The sequence below is a fragment of the Pseudorasbora parva genome, chromosome 19 (assembly GCF_024679245.1).
Source record: "Pseudorasbora parva isolate DD20220531a chromosome 19, ASM2467924v1, whole genome shotgun sequence".
In the NCBI taxonomy this organism is placed as follows: Eukaryota; Metazoa; Chordata; class Actinopteri; order Cypriniformes; family Gobionidae; genus Pseudorasbora; species Pseudorasbora parva.
The window spans coordinates 19,528,281-19,547,417 of record NC_090190.1 but is presented as its reverse complement, the minus strand read 5'-3'; the positions used below and the strand labels follow the sequence as shown (position 1 = coordinate 19,547,417).

General features: G+C 37.5%; 1 protein-coding gene across 2 annotated transcripts; it reads right to left on the bottom strand.

The window, feature by feature from the left end:
• Window positions 1–874: 874 nt before the first annotated feature.
• seh1l (SEH1-like (S. cerevisiae)) lies at window positions 875–13,388 on the bottom strand. 2 transcript variants are annotated; one of them, XM_067426059.1, is made up of 9 exons: window positions 13,104–13,388; window positions 12,506–12,556; window positions 11,870–12,016; window positions 10,841–11,052; window positions 10,633–10,731; window positions 10,406–10,546; window positions 8,780–8,937; window positions 5,743–5,890; window positions 875–2,185 (listed from the first exon to the last, which is right to left on the bottom strand). In XM_067426059.1, the coding sequence occupies exons 1-9, from the start codon at window positions 13,212–13,214 to the stop codon at window positions 2,002–2,004; spliced, it is 1,251 nt and encodes a 416-aa protein (XP_067282160.1). In that variant the 5' UTR covers window positions 13,215–13,388; the 3' UTR covers window positions 875–2,001. The 2 variants fall into 2 exon arrangements, with proteins under 2 accessions (XP_067282160.1, XP_067282161.1); XM_067426060.1 differs by lacking the exon at window positions 875–2,185 and adding an exon at window positions 3,783–4,599 and having other exon boundaries at window positions 13,104–13,386.
• Window positions 13,389–19,137: the final 5,749 nt, after the last annotated feature.

Below are 19,137 nucleotides of genomic sequence, written 5' to 3'. Positions count from 1 at the left end.
TACCAATGAGCGCACACATACGTCACAGATAGATAGATAGATAGATAGATAGATAGATAGATAGATAGATAGATAGATAGATAGATAGATAGATAGATAGATAGATAGATAGATAGATAGATAGATAGATAGATAGATAGATAGATAGATAGATAGATAGATAGATAGCCTATGTGTGCATCACAGACAATACTGAGGATGAAAACGGTATTTATACATAAACCTGTACAGTAATGTCATCACCACCTAGAGTGAGTTTAACAACTGCATGAGTCCTCTGTGTGTGTGTCTGTCTGGAAGGATGAGACAGCAGTAGGAAGGGCTAGTGAAAAGGGAGGTGCTAATTTTGCAAAGGTGTTGTGTCATTTACCCAATTAAAAAAACACAAATGTTCCAAAACGAGACTGAACCCCCTGGCAGGGATTTAACAAGAGTGTTTGTCATTACTGTATGCTTGTGTATGAGAGAGCCCTTGCCAGCCCAATGCAGACATGCCCACAGGGTTGGCAGGTGTGCAATCAGGTCACAATACTATGTTCTCATGATTAACACACTCTCAGCAGCCTGAGGACCAAAGCCCTGACCAGTTACATCTGCCACAGACAGGGAAGAGAAAAAATAAATAAACCCAGAACTACAGTGACCCAATTGTTAGATCCGCTCAGGACTGGGGGGCCAAACATTCTGCATCGCAATCTGATATTTAGACACTATTCGATTGTAATTTCACTGAAAGAGCACATTCATAAATAAATGTTTTAAAGATTTTTATTGAGACAAACATTTAAATCATATGTGAAGATTAATCATGAAACTTGGCAAGGACATCCACCAGTCATATTTCACTAAAAAAGGGAAACTTAATAAAAACAGCCTCTTTTTTTCCCTTCTTTTTATTTGCTTAGTTCCATTTTCATACAATAAGGAAAAAATTTGTAGCCTGACAAGCCAGACCCACATCAAGATGTTTAGATTTGCTGCCGCTAGGGTGCGTCTAGATTTCTAATCTACAATTTTTGTACACTGCAATGCAAATCTCATAACTAGAAGACAATAATATTTTTAATACAGTATATTTTTTTACTGTAACAAACTCAATTACAGTAAGGTATTACATTACACAAAGAATAAAATAATCATATGTGCTGTGAAAAAAAGTTAGCCCCCTTGTTAAATATGCTCAAAGATTGATGTTAAAAAAATAAATCAGCCTGTGCTAGAATTATTATAATGGCTATGTTTGAATCCAAAAACAAAATCAAAACAAAAATTTGTCTCTGAGTACAAAACCAAGAATCTGCAATGGCCATCAGTCCTTGACCTGAACCCTATAGAAAATTAGTGGGCTAAACTGAAGAGAAGAAGCGCCAACATAGAGCTGGGAATCTGAAGGATCTGGAGAGATTCTGTATGGAGGAATTGTCTCTGATCTCTTGTCAGGTTTTCTCCAAACTCATCAGGCATAGAAGAAGACGAGAGCTGTTATCTTAAAAGGAGGTTGCAAAATGTATTGAGTAGGAGGCAAATCATTGTTCCAAAAGAACATTTATTTCATAATGTCATCATAAGAAACCATAAGACAGTTACAATAACTTTGGATACTAAATAGACCCTTATACTGGCTGAAAAACACCAGAAGTAGTTCAGGGTCCCTAATCACCTGTGTGAATATGCTGTAGAACTGGTGCAGGAGGACTGCAGATGTGGTGAGAGCAATAAACTGCAATGTCCGTAATGTAAGACACCCAAGACAGTGCTAAAGGGAGACAGGAAGGACAGCTGATTGTCCTTGCAGTGCCAAACGATGTGTAACCATATTTCCTCACAGATGTCTTCGAGGAATTGCAAGTGTATTGGTGAAAGAGAGGAGTATCATCTCACAGAAAGAACTGGCAAATCTGCTGCGCACATATCCATAACACTATTCCAATTCTCTTTCACAGTCGTCGGATATTTTTATGCTCATTCTGCTAAATAAATATGGGGGGTATGATCTGGACATTATTGATCATTTAAAAGAAAAATGTCAGTGGGTTGATTGGAGGGGTTCACCATGTGTCGATGACGTAGCTGAGGTGCGTGGGTAGGATCAGGCTCATTCATTTGCTCGATGAGAGAGGGTGGAGGCAGGAGGTGGCCCAGTCTAGATCCAGCTCTGGGGGGGTCCAAATGAGGGAAGAAGTATCTGTAGGAACAGAATGGGCAACAAGCAACAGAAACGAAAAACACCCACAACACAGAGACACAAGCACAACAGAGAGATGTAAAAATGGACATTGAGGAAAAACAAAGAAACAAAAGGTGACTGAGTGACGACGAATGGCGAGGGAACAGGTACGCATCATACAAGATGACATTCTAAGGAGGAGAGTTAAAGAAATGTTATGTTTCAATGATATGAAGGTGTATCAACAGCATCTGGGACCATGTTAATTACAACAAAAGATAAAGAAAAGCCTATGGGGCAAGAAAAAATAGAAACAGAAACTTTTAAAGAAGGTATTTAAAGGGATAGTTCACCCAAAAATTTAAATTAGATTTACTCACCCTCAAGCCATCCTAGATGTATATGAAATTCTTCTTTCAGATGAGAAGTTATATAAAAAATGTCCTGGCTCTTCATAGCTTTATAATAGCAGTGAAGTCCAAAAAGTGCATCCATCCATTATAAAAGTAATCCATATGCCTCCAGGGGTTTAATAAAGGCCTTTTAAAGCAAAGCGATTATGTAAGAAAAATCTCCATATTTAAAACTTTACAAACTGTAATCTCTAACTTCGGCTAACTGTTGTATCCACAGTCACAAGAGACAGGCATTCCAGCGTATGACGTAGGACGCAGGTGTAGATTGAGTTCCGGTGATAAGCGCAGAAGGATAGAGCAAAACAAAACTTGGTTCTCGCGAGAACTAGCACATTCTAACCAGAGCATCCAACGTCATACGCTTGAAAGCAGAAACCGAAATTCACTGCCATTATAAAGCTTGTAAGAGCCAGGACATTTTTTTAAAAATTGTTTAACGCTGATTGTATTCATCTGAAAGAAGTATGTCATATACACCTAGGATGGCTTGAGGGTGAGATAGTCATGGGCTAATTTTCATTTTTGGGGGAATTATCCCCCTTTAACTATCAGATAAGTTTAATTCCACATGATTTTATTAGGTTTTACATTTTTAAAATTCATTAACCAAAAATTAGGACATTATTTGCACCAACCAACATTTGTAATTACTAGTCTACAAACTAATTTTCCACTACTAAATATTTAAATTAAATACGATTTTAAACAAATGTAGCTTTTATCAAGTTGCCTCTGAAAATATTACTACTTAGTTTGCAAATAAATGTTGGTTTTCAGTTGCAGCTAAACTATAAAATAGGGGGGGGGGGGGGGGGGGGAATCAGTAACTGTAAATTAGAAAAACTGCAGTCAACACTGTGGATTTTGTAATAATTAGTGTGTTCTTTTTTATAAATTATCTTTTTTATTTTAAGATAATTTATTTTAAATGTGTTTTCAGACAAACTTGTTCCCCTTATAAGGTATCTTTGAATGAGGACCACACATTTCAGAGAAACCTCAGATGTTATTACGTAAATCAGAACTGAATTCTCTAGAACTGCTTCAATTTTCTTTTTGAATTCCCAATTCAAGTGGCAGCACTTTAATGTAATGTAATGATGGGGAACTAACATCTCAAGATGGATATTGACAATAAATGATGATCGGATGGCAGCTTTTCATTTATTCATGCACCAAAATACTGAACTGACACAACCTTTTGGAAATAGTTTATTAACGGAAAATTTTTAGCAGGTCAAATATTTCATCATTGAATACTAGGCTTTGGCACTGCAAAAAACTGCTTGTTTTTAAAACAGACAATCTGTTTCTTATAATCCAAATTATACATTTGGAGATGGAACAAAATTTGAGCAGAACTGGGCTGAATGATACAGCGTCTCCCTCTACTGTCCACACCACAGAATACATAGTGAGCAGCTTTAAACTAACAGCACAAACTTTTGAAACCAAGAGCAAATTATTTCATACACATCTTTTAAATGAGGGTTTTTAGAATGTTTCCTTTTGTGCGTAACAGAAGAAACTCAGTTGTAAAAGTTCTGGAACATGAGGGTAAGTAAACAATGATTGAATTGAGTTATGTTCCTTTAAAAGCAACTATAACAGTTTTCGGATATAGTCAGTACAAATGGGTGCAGCTACAATTATGCTTTGAAACTTGAAAATGACCTACACTTAAGTATTAAAATAAATAAGGCTGCATCACATCACAACAATTAATAAGAATGTCAATATAAACGGAATCATGTTTAGTGTAATTTGTTCAATAACACAAAAAAATCCTCAGGTCAAGTGCCACTGAACAGAACACACAAGCACAGTTCTTTTAACAGCCACACAACAGATCGTTCCTTCAACACACACTTCTGTCAGATTAGTAGCTAGACGAGTGTACATGTATCACACCGTGCAGAGGAGGGGTCAATGAGGGTCCAATCCTGTGCGTGTGCATGCAGCAAGCAGCCAATCAGCATGTTATGCCGTTAGCCTGGCATCAGCTGAGCTTTTTTTCTGTTAAACATAAGACATTTAATCATCTTTAAACCACAAACTTGAAAAAATGCAAATGCAGTCAAATGTATATTAGGAAATATAAAATATATGTACAGTCAAACCAAATTTATTCAGACTCCTTCAAAATGTTCTTACATTATCAGTTTATTTACTATAGTTTAGAAAACTGTAATAAAATATGACAAGAATAAATTCATCTTGATAAAGTCAGATAACTGTGATAGAAAGGCAAGTAATGGATTACAATTAACCAATCAGCTGTCAGCTGTTAAATTTAAGTACGCAAATACCAATTTAGGGCCACCAATTACCAAGTAATGCTTCCTTTTGCTCAGTCTGTGGTGTAAAAGGTTGCATTAGCAATTAAAGCAGAAACACTTAAGCAAAACATGGTCAGGTCAAAGTGTCTGAATAATTTTGGTCCCACATTTTTATCAGTTTTACTTGTAGTACACCGCACGAAGAAATTTTAAGTATATCATCTCACTGTTTATTTTGCTATCCTAACTTACATAAATTAACTATCGTGTCCTGCACCCACTAGTAAAAAAATTGGTGTCTGATTTTTTTTTTGCAATGTCATGACTTGCATATTTTTGTGCATAAGCGGATTATTTCCTTTTAAAATAATTTGATAAATCCATTACATATATCACTTTAGTATATAAAACCTATTTAATAACCTAAAACCTAAACAACTTCCTGAGTCGCCGCGGACGGGCGCTGAATGCCGCCGCCGGTGTGTGTACACTCATTGAAAGCAACGTGTTCGTTTAAGACTTGGCGCTGCGCAGTGCTAAAATCTTTTGGGCAGAGTGAAAATGTTTGTAGATCTCTCAAATACTGGTAAAAACTGCTCATTTCAAGTATGGGTAGGTTGGTACACTTTCCATGTCAGGTGGTACAACTACAGTGTATACAACTATTTAGTTGTACTGCACAGACACAAAAAAAGTCAACAATTGATTTTAAACCCTATGAAATGTTATTTAACAACTGAAACTTGTTTAAACACGTTGTTCATGACTCAAAAATGTTCATGACTTACATCAGTTTTGAAAAGCTTTATTTGTCAATGACCAAAAATAACTATATTGAGGGTCACACTGCTCAACTCTACATCGCATCACCGCCACATACCTGCCAGCAGAAGCCGCCCCAACAACCATCTGAGCAGCTCCAGGGAGGCCCACAGTGCTGAGAGCAGCAGTGTGTCCAGAGGAGCCATTCACTGGGCTCCCGTCTCCTCTCAGGATCCCTGTGCACTTCCAGTTGTCCATATAATTAGCTGCAGACAAGATGAACCAGAATTCACAGCATAATTCACATTATGTGATTTATATCATGAATGGAACATATCAAGCAGTGAAATAATTAGTCCATATAATTTTCCCCTTCCTTAACAGCCTTATTGTCAGCAGAATTTAAAAGTAGTAGTTTTAGTAGTTACATATAAAGGGCCTGGGTTTAAGCAGTCCGTAACTTTTAATCAGAAAATAGAGGTGAATTTTCATTTTATGCTGACTTTAAAGTAGAGCTCCATAATTAATCATAAAAAAAAAAATGCAATCTCAATTCAAACACCTACGCGATCTCAGTAAAAATGACAACGATTTGCCTGTCTGTTAGTCTATTAAACCACACAAAAATCAAACTGAAACATTCCGATCACTGTCTCTGACCCATGAACAATTGTAATGTATAGTTATAAAACAGCTTCACAAACCGTCTTTTCAACCACACAGTATCATTAATACAAAAATATTAAAATGCTCACAAATTTACTGTGATAAAAGTTTATAATTCTGATAGAAACACAGATGTCTACAGTAGTGATTATTGTAGTGATTATCATTAATTGACTGTTAAAAAAAGGTATTTTTCATTGAATAATTTGTTCTGATGCTGATTGTTGATTCATCTTTTAATGAAACAAGTGACGTGACGTCTTTTTGAGCGAGTCATTGAATCATTCATTCAAACCATTTTTTATATTATTTGTTGAAATTGATTATAGGAAGTGTATGTAAGATTGTGGCCAAAACTGGTACTGCAATGACTTTCAAATTACTAGAGCAGTGTATCCCCATAGACAGTAAAAGAAATGGACAGAGCTATCCCATTGACTTCAATGGCGGAAAAATGAGGCCAATCAGAGGCACTCACTTCCTGATGGCTGAGCGAACGACGCAGGCTCAGACTGAGCTTGACAACGTAGATGTGACGTAAGCAACCTGTCTGACAGTTGTAGGTCTTCTAGTAGTTGTGGAAATGGAGTCTTTAAACGCCTCAGATGTAAAGTTATTCACTGTCAAAGTGACTCAAACATGAATGGGAGTCAATGGGATGCGAACAGCAGGTGATGGCTTGGTTAGCAATGGCCGCCCCTATGGGGGGAACGCTTTCCGAGTGCTAGGTTACCCCCTTGTGTATCCCCTTCTCCCTCTAGTGGCAAGAGGCTAGTGGCTAGCATAGACAGTAAAAGAAATGGACAGAGCTATCCCATTGAGTTCAACGGCGGAAAGTGAAGTCAGTAAAGGAGCACTCACTTCCTGATGGCTGAGCGAACTGCGCAGGCTCAGACTGAGCTTGACAACGTAGATGTGACGTGAGCAACCTGTCTGACAGCTGTAGGTCTTCTAGTAGTTGTGGAAAGTAAAATCTGAATCACGTTGTTTAAATATTTTCTCCCGTTGCTTTTGGCTCACTATGGGCTTCTCCCCATTCTTCTCCCATGACTTTATCAGACTTTATGTCTCCACGTCCCCCCGACTGTCTCATAGACAGTAAAAGATTGCCTGCAAGGGTCTCCTCAGGTCTATACGGTAATTTCTCAACTGTGCGACAGAGTCGCATTGGTTATGACGCAATCGTTAGCCTATTTTTACAAAAACAGCTTCTGCGGGGCGATAGTGTAAGATACAAGGTAACGGAGCCTTTTATGCATTGTCGTGTTTCTTTAGAAATAAAAAATGGCCAAATGGCGTCTTTAAACGCCTCAGATGTAAAGTTATTCACTGTCAAAGTGACTCAAAAATGAATGGGAGTCAATGGAATGCTAACAGCAGGTGATGGCTTGGTTAGCAATGGCCGCCCCTTTGGGTGTAACGCTTTCCGAGTGCTAGATTACCCCCTTGGTGGCTAGTGGTAACTAGAGCAGAGCTGGCAACCTGGATGCTGAAACACTACTGACACCGATAGGTGGAGGGTGGCGCTTCAGGCCAAAAAACAAAATGTCAATATCAACATCAGTTGAGGGCTGAAACAACAACTTTTAAATGACAATATCCTGGCCGGACTACAGTTGTCAGTGATATAAGTATTTGAAATTAACATGATTTATTTAAAAACATTTCTTACATACAGTTCCTTTAAACATGTTTTATTTAGACAGCAGCAACAAATATTTTATCAGAACCTCTAGTAAATAACATTATTTTGTTTAGTTGACTGTACAGAATAGTGAAAGAATCATGATTTCTATTGGGGGGGGCATGATTCTCAATTTATCCAGAATTGTGCAGTTCTACTTTCAAGTTAATAATGAATAATTCGTTTTGATGAAAGATAAAACTTATTTGTAAAATGATATTACAATTTTCATAATAAATGAAAAATAACACTGCCATTTATAATAATTAAAAAAAAATACTTTACCGTAATTAGCATTACTCTTTGTATCAGTAGGAACCAGGTAGTGTATTTAAACGATTTTGCTTCCCTTCTCTCATGTCCCTCTGAGATTTCTGTATTTTGTGCCTGGAAAATAACACCCGATGATGCAAAAATCATCATTTAGCGTCATCTGAGGCTTTTTTGGCCAGAGGCTAAAGACTACAGACAGTAGTAGGAGTTAGTTCCGAATGTTTTAAACCCGACGGCGTGGCTTGGAAGTGGCCTCATAGGGCAGCGAAGCAAGTGCATTCTGGGAGTTGTTGTCTCATCCACATGAGCCAAAAATACATTTTCTGGCTTTTCTCAGTGTAGAAGGAGCCAACTTCTAAAATAATTTCACATTTCTACTACATAAATGACCTAATTTAAATACGCATTCATCTTTCTACCTGTGAAATATTCATTTAAAAGAGTTGGACTGTAAAGAGAATATCTGAATAGGCAATGATAGAGTTATTCAAAAGATTCACTCAGCAGGAAGTAGATTGAGTTTATGACTGACCTTTCCAGAGTCGCACACAGCCATCATCTCCAGAGGAAGCCAGGAGAGTGCTGGTGATGTTCCAGCTCACTCGCCACACCTGAGAGTTATGACTGTCAAACTGAGCCATCACTTGCACCTCAAACTTAGTGGGACCAGAGCTGTTGGCACTCTCTCTCCTGTCAGAGACAAAACATGAATAAACTGCACTAGTGAGTGGTGTTTACTTACGTAAAACTGCACAAAGCTAGGGCGTTGCCAAGTGGTGGCTTAGAAGTTCTAAGATGTTAGCAAATCGCTACTGTGAGTGGTGCTTAATAAGGCTTTCATGCTATTGTAAAAAACATTATGTTAAAATTTGTATTAAAAAAAGGCATAATTTCACACACACACACACACACACACACACATTGCGATAAGAAAAAAAATACAGGAATATTTCACCAAGTATTGAACAGCTCTATTTGGAAAGAAATAATTGAATGATTGGGGTATTTTTGTTGGAGAAGTGTATTTGCACAGAAAACAAATAAAAGAATAAAAATGTCTTTTAGTGTGAAGCATATTTTAAGGGGTCAACGATTTGGAAACACTTTGGTTTACGCTTACTTTTTAAAAAATCTCTTTTCAATTGAGTTTTCATAGGACACTACAAAAATCTGATTGGCTGGTTAAAACATTTAAATATTGTTCAGAAATAAAGTAGCAGCTGATTTGTCTATGGGGTTACCGGGGTTCCATCAGCTACTGTCAAAGAGTGAATGTGCATTTTCATTTAGCATGTCTCCTTGATGCAGCATGCAGCAGTGTTGTGCATTTTAGCCAGTTTATGGGAAACATTTACTTAAAATTAATTTTAAAAATCGGAATAATTTGTAATAAACAATTATTCACAGTATTTTAAAGTGCCCACACAATAACAATATTGTGCATGTTCATGATCGTGATATATTGTATTACCGTATACCGGCACACGTTTACAAAACTAATATTTATGTTTCTTTGTTTTGTCTTATTTCTTACATTTTTTTAAACACAAAACCATTAAGCTTTTATTTTTGCCGTCTGCCAGCAAATAATTATATATTATAATAATGATATATTGGTCAGGTGAATTTTGTTTCCAATTGCACCTGACCAATAAAGAATAGCACTTAACGATCCATTAAATTTAGTTTGTTTGCCCAAAAAAAAAAAAAAAATGGTGTACTGTGCTTAATTAACTGAGACTTGGATTTGGATAAAAGCATCTGCTAAATGATTAAATGTAAATGTATATATGAGCAATGTGTTTCAGAGTAAAACGCTGCACTGTGTTGATTTAAACAAACCAAACAATGGATCATAAGCTGTATGCATATCAATGAACATAGTGCTACATATCATACTGAAACCGGCAGCACATATATTTATTACATTAAAGAGCAAACTTTAAAAATTACACCAAGCCATACCGCCATTTGTTTGTGTCAATATATCATGCAGCCCAAGTGTTTACTTGCACTCAAAAGATACCATCCTCAACGCCCTAGAAATGGCGTAGGCCCTCCTTTAATTTTTTTCAATGTTGTTCAAGACATTCTTCAAAATATCAATACCAGTTTGACTGCTTAGCTTTCTTACTACTGAGTGTGATATCCTATTTACCTCAATGGTACGAGTTTGAAAATGCGGACGTCTTTGGTCGCTATCGCCAGCACATGGAAGGATCTGCCCAGATTAGGAGCAAAGGCGATGTCATGTACTGGGTCAGTCACAGTCATCAACGTCTCTGCTTTGGCATACTTCCTGAAGGTCAACAAAAACCCCTTAGAAACATGCTTATAACCAAAAAATAGAAATTAAAGAACTGATGCATGAAGTGAAACGCATACCTTGTATTTTCATTATACTCATAAATTTGCACTTTGCCACTGTATGTGACATTGCTGTCATCACTGCCCACAGCTATCATTGGAGGATGAGCTCGAGAACTAAAAGCAAAACAAACAGTTCTAACAATAAAGAATAATAATTATTTTATAATCAGATGTTATTGTGTGTGTGGGGGGGGGGGGGGGGGCGTTTAGACAGCTTTTAGACCTGGAGGGGTTCCAGGAGATGCAAGAGCATGAGAGCTTGCAGGAGATCTCGTGCTGCAGTGACCACTGGCTGAGGTTCATCACATCAGGAGCCTCATAGATGCGCACGACGCCATCTGCAGAGCAGGTGGTCAACATCAGGCCCATGTGCTTTGGTGCAAACTTCACATCGGTCACTGATGTCCGACTGTCCACCAGTGTGGTTCTCTTGATCTGGAGAAGCACAGAATAGTCAATAGAAGAACTATGACATTGGTTCAGATTTGCACAAAAACTTTTTGGTTGCCAGCTTCTTTTCAGAAAATTCACAGGTTACCTTCAAAATCACAAATTTATATTCGGACATTTGGCAGAAACTTTTTCAAAGCAACCTCTGAAATCAATGCATACCCTTTAATAATATTATACTTTTCACTTCTTGCAGTCCCTGGGAATCAAATCCATTGCTAGCACCATGCTCTTTGAGCAACAGGAAAAGCAAAGCAACGGCCTATAATATGATAAAATTGCAAAATCCAGCCAAAATAACATTTTATTTCAAAGTATATTACGAAATGCCACATAATTTGGAAATTTTTAAAAGAAGAAGAAAAAAAAAAATCGAACGTAGGGCTATAGACTTAATCAAATAGTGATATAAAGTGTCTGTCAATATTAAAGTCCAGTAAGGCTGCATTTTCGGTCTCTCTCTGTGTGAATGAGTGGCACAGTCTGTCTACCACACATACTCAAGCAAGGCATGCGCAACACCTGCTGAGGACATGAACATGAACTTCATCTCCACAGCTGCTCTGAAAGTCACTTCACCAGCATTTCAGAAAACATGACAGAAATATATTACAATTATTACTACAGTAGAATCTACTTCTCGGATAATAATAATAGTAGTAATATTTATTAAAACATTATTTAAGAAATAGACAATTAAACATTTGTCCGTTTTCATTTAAACAGTAAAGCTATTATGCAGGACTTTGTTTGCAAAAAAACAGAATCTGTAAATAAAGAAAAAATGATTGATTTTACCTACCCAGTGACTCTGACCGCGCTGTTTGTCATTGGATTCTCCGACTATCTCCTCCCATACAGCCGCAGTGCGGTCAAACGAACAAGATGCCAACACTTGACCGAACTCAGGATGTGCCCATGTTACCCTCCAAACAGAACCACTATGGGTCTACAACAGACACAGAAGAATTTGGTTTAAATGCATCCCGGGAATTCCTCAAATAAGGTGTGCTACTTTTTTATATTAGAGTTACACCAAACTGTACCCAGGGATTTACAGAAAAAGCCTTAAACTAGTCTCAGATTAAAATGTATGTTTGAGCTGTTTACTAAAAAGAACTTGCTTGCACTGACATATCTTAAAACATGTCAGTGATATGTTTTGTCTCACAACGCACATCAGTAACATTTTCATTTCCAAGGCACATGGTTAAAAAATAATAATACTTGCATATCCTTCTTGAACTAAGGCCTGTGTTTCAAAGTCTGTGAAACTATGGCCTTTAACGTTAATATTTTCTTTGGTAAAATAAAACAAAAGCGCTATAACACATTTTAAACAACGTATTAATGAGGGTGGAATGCAATGCAGTTTAGGGTTTACATGGAGATTTAAACACAAAGCACATAAAAAAAGAAAAGAAAAAAAAACTCACACCTTCCAACTAGCAGTACAATGCCATTCTCCATCATCCCCTTTGTCCCAGACCTAGAACAGTTAACACAAGCCAAAGGTTTGTCAACACAATATGGAGTACAAGCATGCAAATAAGCAAAAGAACAAGTGAATCCCCAAGCTTCAAATCTCAATGGTCATATATATTATTATATAGATTAGAAAAATAACAGAAAATGCACCCTATATATTTTTGTTGTTGTTATTTTCTCAATTACGATAATCAGACAATATTTTGCTGAGTGTGTTTATTGTGCAGCTTACATCTTGGCATGTTTAGGGCCTCTGTTGACTCGTAAAGTTTTTGGTATTCTTCATATTCTGTGCTGTGGTTAGTTCACAGCACATAACTCAATGGAAAGGCGCTATATAAAACGTACTATTAATAGCATACATGACCATTTTTAACGAGTTTAGTATTCCCAAAACTGATGTGTAAATATATAGATATGTAGGTAAATATGCCTGGTGCCCGCAGTTTTTTTTTTTGGTATCACAAGCGCGTGCAGTATTTACTTTCTAGACAGGCAGTCTAGTCCTGTGCGGTTTAAACTGATCACACAAAAAAATGTTTTCTTGCCTTGACGCTCTGATCACTGGAGCAGGTCGCCATCCTGCGACCATGAAAGTCATAAGAAACATCGTGTATCAGATCTTTATGATCCGCTGCGATGCTCTTCGCCACGAACATCTTCTATTAAAACTACTTCTTGACACCACCAAGAAAATATCTCAGAAAATTCTGTAGATTAAACAGTAGATAGACCGTTTCGTCAAACTTCAGCAGAAATTCCTAACTCACCTGTGCCATGTTTTTTGTTTTGTTTTTTTTACTCGAAATCGTCACTCGCTGGTGCTGCAGATAAAAAAAAACACCTGAGAGCGGATTACTGCCACCTACTGCACTAGGGGAGTTACTGCTGCCATTATTATCACAAACTGAGGTGGCCGAATGATCAAGTGAGACCAAAAAATATTCAGTCTTATTCAGTCTTATTTAACAAAACAAGCATCTAATGTTTTAATATATATAATACACGTTAACTATATTCAATTCTTCAATCTTAAATATAGGCACATGTTCAGCTCAAGATATGTACGATTTCATTTTATTTTTAAAATGAACATAACGTTAATCATACAATTATCAAATGTAAGCATAAAATGAAACACAAACGCCCCCGTTTAAGATGTAGACTAAAATAACTCTATGAGTCAAAAATTATCTGAGGGTTCTTTTTTTTAGATTAGAAATATAATTAAAGTGAATTAGATCAAATTTATTTATTTATTTACCATATTTCACACCTTTTGTTACCAAATTGGTCTACATGCATTAGAGACCCATAAAACATGCTTTAATTTTGAAGCATCAACGGAATTTCCACGTTTAGATCATAAATAATTTTTTTTTGGTACAATAGGTTCATTAGTTATCTAAATTAGTTAACATTAATTAATAATGAACTGCACATATAAAGCATATATTTAATTTAGTTAATATGCATTTCAACATGTAATACTTGAGCAAACCATGAAAAACTGCATTTTTATTAACATTAAAAAAGATTAACAAATACAGTAACATACTGCATGATTGGTTTGTGTTACTTATAGCCTAGGCTACATTAACTAATCTTAAAGGGGGGGTGAAATGCTGTTTCATGCATACTGAGCTTTTTACACTGTTAAAGACTTGGATTCCCATCCTAAACATAGACAAAGTTTCAAAAACTAATGTTGGACGTTTGATGGGAGTATTTCTCTGTCAAAAATACTCCTTCCGGTTTCTCACAAGTTTCGGAGAGTTTTTTTTCAAGTATGGCTCGACTTGACGTTAATAGAACGGAAGGTCCTTTCATGGGCCGTACGGGCTCTTCTCCCGGTAGGATGCGCGCGCGCGTGACTAGAGCGAGAGAGGAAATGCACGCCCGTAAACACTCTCTCAGGTGCAGATCCAGTCGTCCGTGAACACTTATTCCTATGGTTGACGTCGAGCGACTTCAACTCTTCAGCACAGCATTCCGGGAAGGCAGCGCTGCATTTGAACCGATTTGAACGCAGAAATGACGGGAAGCTTCACATCATTGCTTCAGTCGCATCGCAAAGTGGATCTACACGCCACTGCTGTCACAGGACTTCACCAAATCATACCAAAGAAGTGTGTTTTTGACGGAGCGGTCCCAGCGATAAAGGTTCGGTCCTGCTTTGGAAGCAGCCGGTGAGTAAAACTGCTTCAAATGTCTCTGCTATTGGCTATTGTCGCGTGAGTAAACATCAGTAAACGACACGATCGCGTGCTTCGTCATTCAAATGCGCTAATGGTTACTTCATTGTTGTTCTATGTATAACGTTACACTAGTCTGACATGCAAAACCGTTTTGCTTGCTACTGCTAAGGTTTAGTCGCACACAATAGTCCATAAACCGAATCATGTCCTCATAAAATGCGAGTAAAGACACACAAATGTTGACAGGCCACTAAATACAGTACATACCACAGAGATGGACGTCCTGCTGTTGCCGTTTCTCCTGTTCAATTTATTTCTGCCTCAGATTTGATTCTGGATCATTATCTGTATTAGCTGAGATAGCCATGGGTTTCTCCACGCTTGAGGACGTCACCTCTTTGTTCGCGATCGTCATTCTTTAGCTCCGCCCACACAATACGCCTCCAGGCGCTCGTTTTTTTTTCGGAAAGACTCGGTACAGCCTATATTTCTTTTATAAATATAATAAAACTAAAGACTTTTCGGAGATATGAAGGATGCAATACTACTCTATAGGTACTCAAGATTGACATGAGATTGACTGAAACTGAGTGTTTCACCCCCCCCCCCCCCCCCCCTTTAAGCTCATATGCACCATTTTCTCTATTTCTTCAGAAGACTGCCATCTATTCTAGAGGACCAATTGTATAAATGTTTGCTCATATCTTTTAAAAACGGTACCAAAAAATAATTACATCATAGTTCAAGGGAAACGAAATTTTAGTGCTGTCCAACTCCGTTTTGTCTCGGTCTGTGTGTGTGTGCAGTGAAATGGCTGAAGTTTTCTCAGGACCAGTTCAGCTGTCCGGTATGTCCGGATCTACTGAAGGATCCTGTGGCCATTCCCTGTGGACACAGTTAGTGTATGAGCTGCATTACAGACTACTGGAATCAAGAGGATCAGGGAGAAGTCTTCAGCTGCCCTCAGTGCAGACAGACCCTCAGTCCACGCCCCTAAACACACCCTGCTGGATGAAGTGGTGGAGCAACTGAAGAAGACTGAACTCCAAGCAAATGTTCCTGCTGGAGCTGAAGATGTGGAGTGTGACATCTGCACTGGGAGAAAATACAAAGCCGTCAAGGGGGACTCTTGAAGCAACTGGAACAGCAGATTGGTCAACTGAGGAGGACAGACGCTGAGCTGGAGCAGCTTTCACAAACACCTGATCACATCCATTTTCTCCAGGTTGCAGTATAAGTGCTGTCAAATCGATTAGTCAAATTTAAAATAAGCATTTTCTGTTTCTATCCTAAATTTAATTTCCGGTCGTTTGTCTTTGTGTCTTTGTAGACTATCCCAACTCTCCCTGTCCCTCCTAGATCTCCAGAAGTTAATAGCACCACTGTCAGTTATTATAATGTTGGAAAATCTGTCTCTCAACTGAGACAGAAACTGGAGAATTTCTGCAGAGAGGAGATTGAAAAAATATCTGGCAGAGGTATTAAAATATACTGAAATACGATGTAAAAATGCAGTGCTTAAAAATGATTACTGTATTTATTTTTTAATTGTAGCAGAAGGTGCCAAAACAGTAAAAGCATGCTTTTGATTTAAGAGGTAAGTGATGGAAGACTCATTTAATCCCTAAACTAAATGAACAAATCACAAATACTGATGTAATAATTCAGTGTATTAAATTGTAAACATAGTACACAGTAAATGAGTACAAATTTAGCCTTTTTTTTCTTTAAAGAGAAGACATATTATGGTTCCTTGAAGATATAATGTTGTCTGGCAGTTACCTAAATAGTATGTCAACATTAATCAGGAATATGCACTGCATGGACAAAAATATTGAGGCATACCTTTTAATTATTGAATTCTGGTATTTTATTCAGGCCCATTGCCACAGGTGTGTAAAAAAAAAATCAAGGTGGACAGGTCGTTCTGATGACCCTTATTGATGGTAATGGATGCCACCTTTGCAATAAGTCATATGTATATATGGAAGGGGGAATCACATTATGAAATAAATGTTTTTCTCAAACACACATTGATATTTTCCTCCCATTTTCAATAGATTTACTTCAGTTAGAGGTTTGATATTTATTTTTTTAAATAAAAGGTCAAAAGGATTAATAATACATATTTAATATTTTTTATTTATAAGTTCATAGTTTCACATTTTTACCAAGGGTGCCTATAATTCTGACCAGGACTTTATGTATGTAATGTGTTGCAGACATTTGTAATTTCATTATGGAATAGTACTCATTGTGATTTTACTCTTGTGTGTGGCGGTGGGGGTGTTTAATGGCATATATGTTTTTTTTATCATATTATTGTTTATTTAGAACTGATGACTCAGACAAAATTTCATTCGGGACACCGAAAATGGATTTATTTAAAGGTGTTATGAACTGCCTATTTTTTATACTGTTGTCTGAGGTCAAGTTAAGATGTTCGTGTGGTTTTTACATTCAAAAACATCATAACTAATAAGTAATAGGCTATTTTCTACACGGATTTTGAGACTGTCTTCTGAACGCTGGGTTTTGATGGGCGTGACGCACTGGAGACTTGGAAGTAAACGCCCATGGCTAGGATGGGAAAAGATTTGCATATTTAATGAGCTTAAGCTCCCCTGTCAGTCCACATGATGGAGAGGAGAGAATGAAGGAGAAGCAACCAGAATGATTTTCTCGATCACAGGGCACGTAAACTTCTTTATCAAACAAACACAATGTTTTATTTCTCATCGACTCGCGATTGATTGGACTATTATTTTTTTATATATATTTTTTTATAATAAGTTTTATAAGTTTACAAACGATTCCACAGTGAACTGAAGTGAATATGTCTTCCCCACATGAGCTGGAAGTTCATTAAAAATAAAGTTTAACCACTCATTCCTAATATTAGGATCCGAAGGAAGCTTATGCAGCGACTGTGTTCTTCCACAACCAGGAATAGTGCAATATCTTAATCTTCCTCGATGTATTGTTGTTGACCAGCTGCTAGCACTCCATGAGTCTGTGGGCGGGGCTACTGAACTACATGTGCTCATTATTCTGTAGAGGGTGTTTCATCCTGCACTGACGTCAGTATGAAGCACAGGACCGTTTGCTGGGCATGGTGTCTATAAAAGCTTTTCTTTGACTAACAAGGAAGTTTTCAGCTCTGAAACTTAGAGGATATTCTTATATTACCACAACCTTTTATATATCAAAAGCTCAGGGGAAAGTTGATTCCTCAATTCATCACCCCTTTAAAGAAAGGTATGTTTATTCTTTTGTAAGGTATGGAGACTAATTTAATGTGGAAAATAAATGAACCATGAAATATGATGTAAAAATGCAGTGATTTAAAACATTTATTGGATTAATTGCTGAGGCCTTTTTTAAATAAGAAAAATGGACAGAGGTACAGTACACATTTACTCTTCAAAATAAATTAATACCATGACACAACACAGTGCTTTAATAATCATTATTACATTGATACATTTGTCGTTTGTTGTCTGTTGGTTTCTACAGTGAGATGCTCACAGATCAGTCTATAACTTGACACCAGGAAAGAGTGTTGGGCTGAAAGGAAAGCTAATGCAGGCTGGTGAAACTACTGGTTTTAGTAAATTTTACTTTTGGAAGAAAAGAAAAAAAAAGTACACAAGATTAAAAGCCAGACAGTGGGGGGAAATGCCGTCCTTAAGGACTGTGTAACTTTTCCGTCAAACAAAATTTAATTGTGTCTAGAATATTTATACTAGTTTTCAGTGATGACAAATTATAAACCAAGTATGAAAAATATCATCCGAAACTCCTGACAGGCCCCATCGCAGGACAGCACTGGTGGCCCTAGAGCTCGCAAGATATAACATTGACATAGCAGCTCTTAGCGAGACCAGACTACATGGTCGAGGACTCCTTGACAGAGGTTGGTGCTGGGTATACCTTCTTCTGGAGGGGGTCCCTAAAGGCCATCGTCGCAACCATGGAGATGGTTTTGCTGTGAAGTCTAAACTGATGCAGCGCATTTTGGAATCCCCAATCAGCATCAATGAAAGACTTGATGACCTGGCGAATTTCCCTGGAAAAAGAAATGCTTTGCCACTCTCATCAGTGCATACGCTCCAACTCTTGATGCCGAACATAACATCAAAGAGGATTCCTACAAATTTCTTGACGCCATCCTACAGAAAACCCCGGCTACGGACAGGTTCATACTCATGGGAGACTTCAATGCTAGAGTGGGCCAAGGCACCTGGTATGGAGTAAAGTCATTGGCCAGCAAGTTTGGGGAAAATGAACCACAATGGGCTCAGACTGCTCGCCCTGTGTTCAGAGCACCAGCTGGTCATTACTAACACCATCTTCCAGATGAAGAGCAGGTTAAAAACCACCT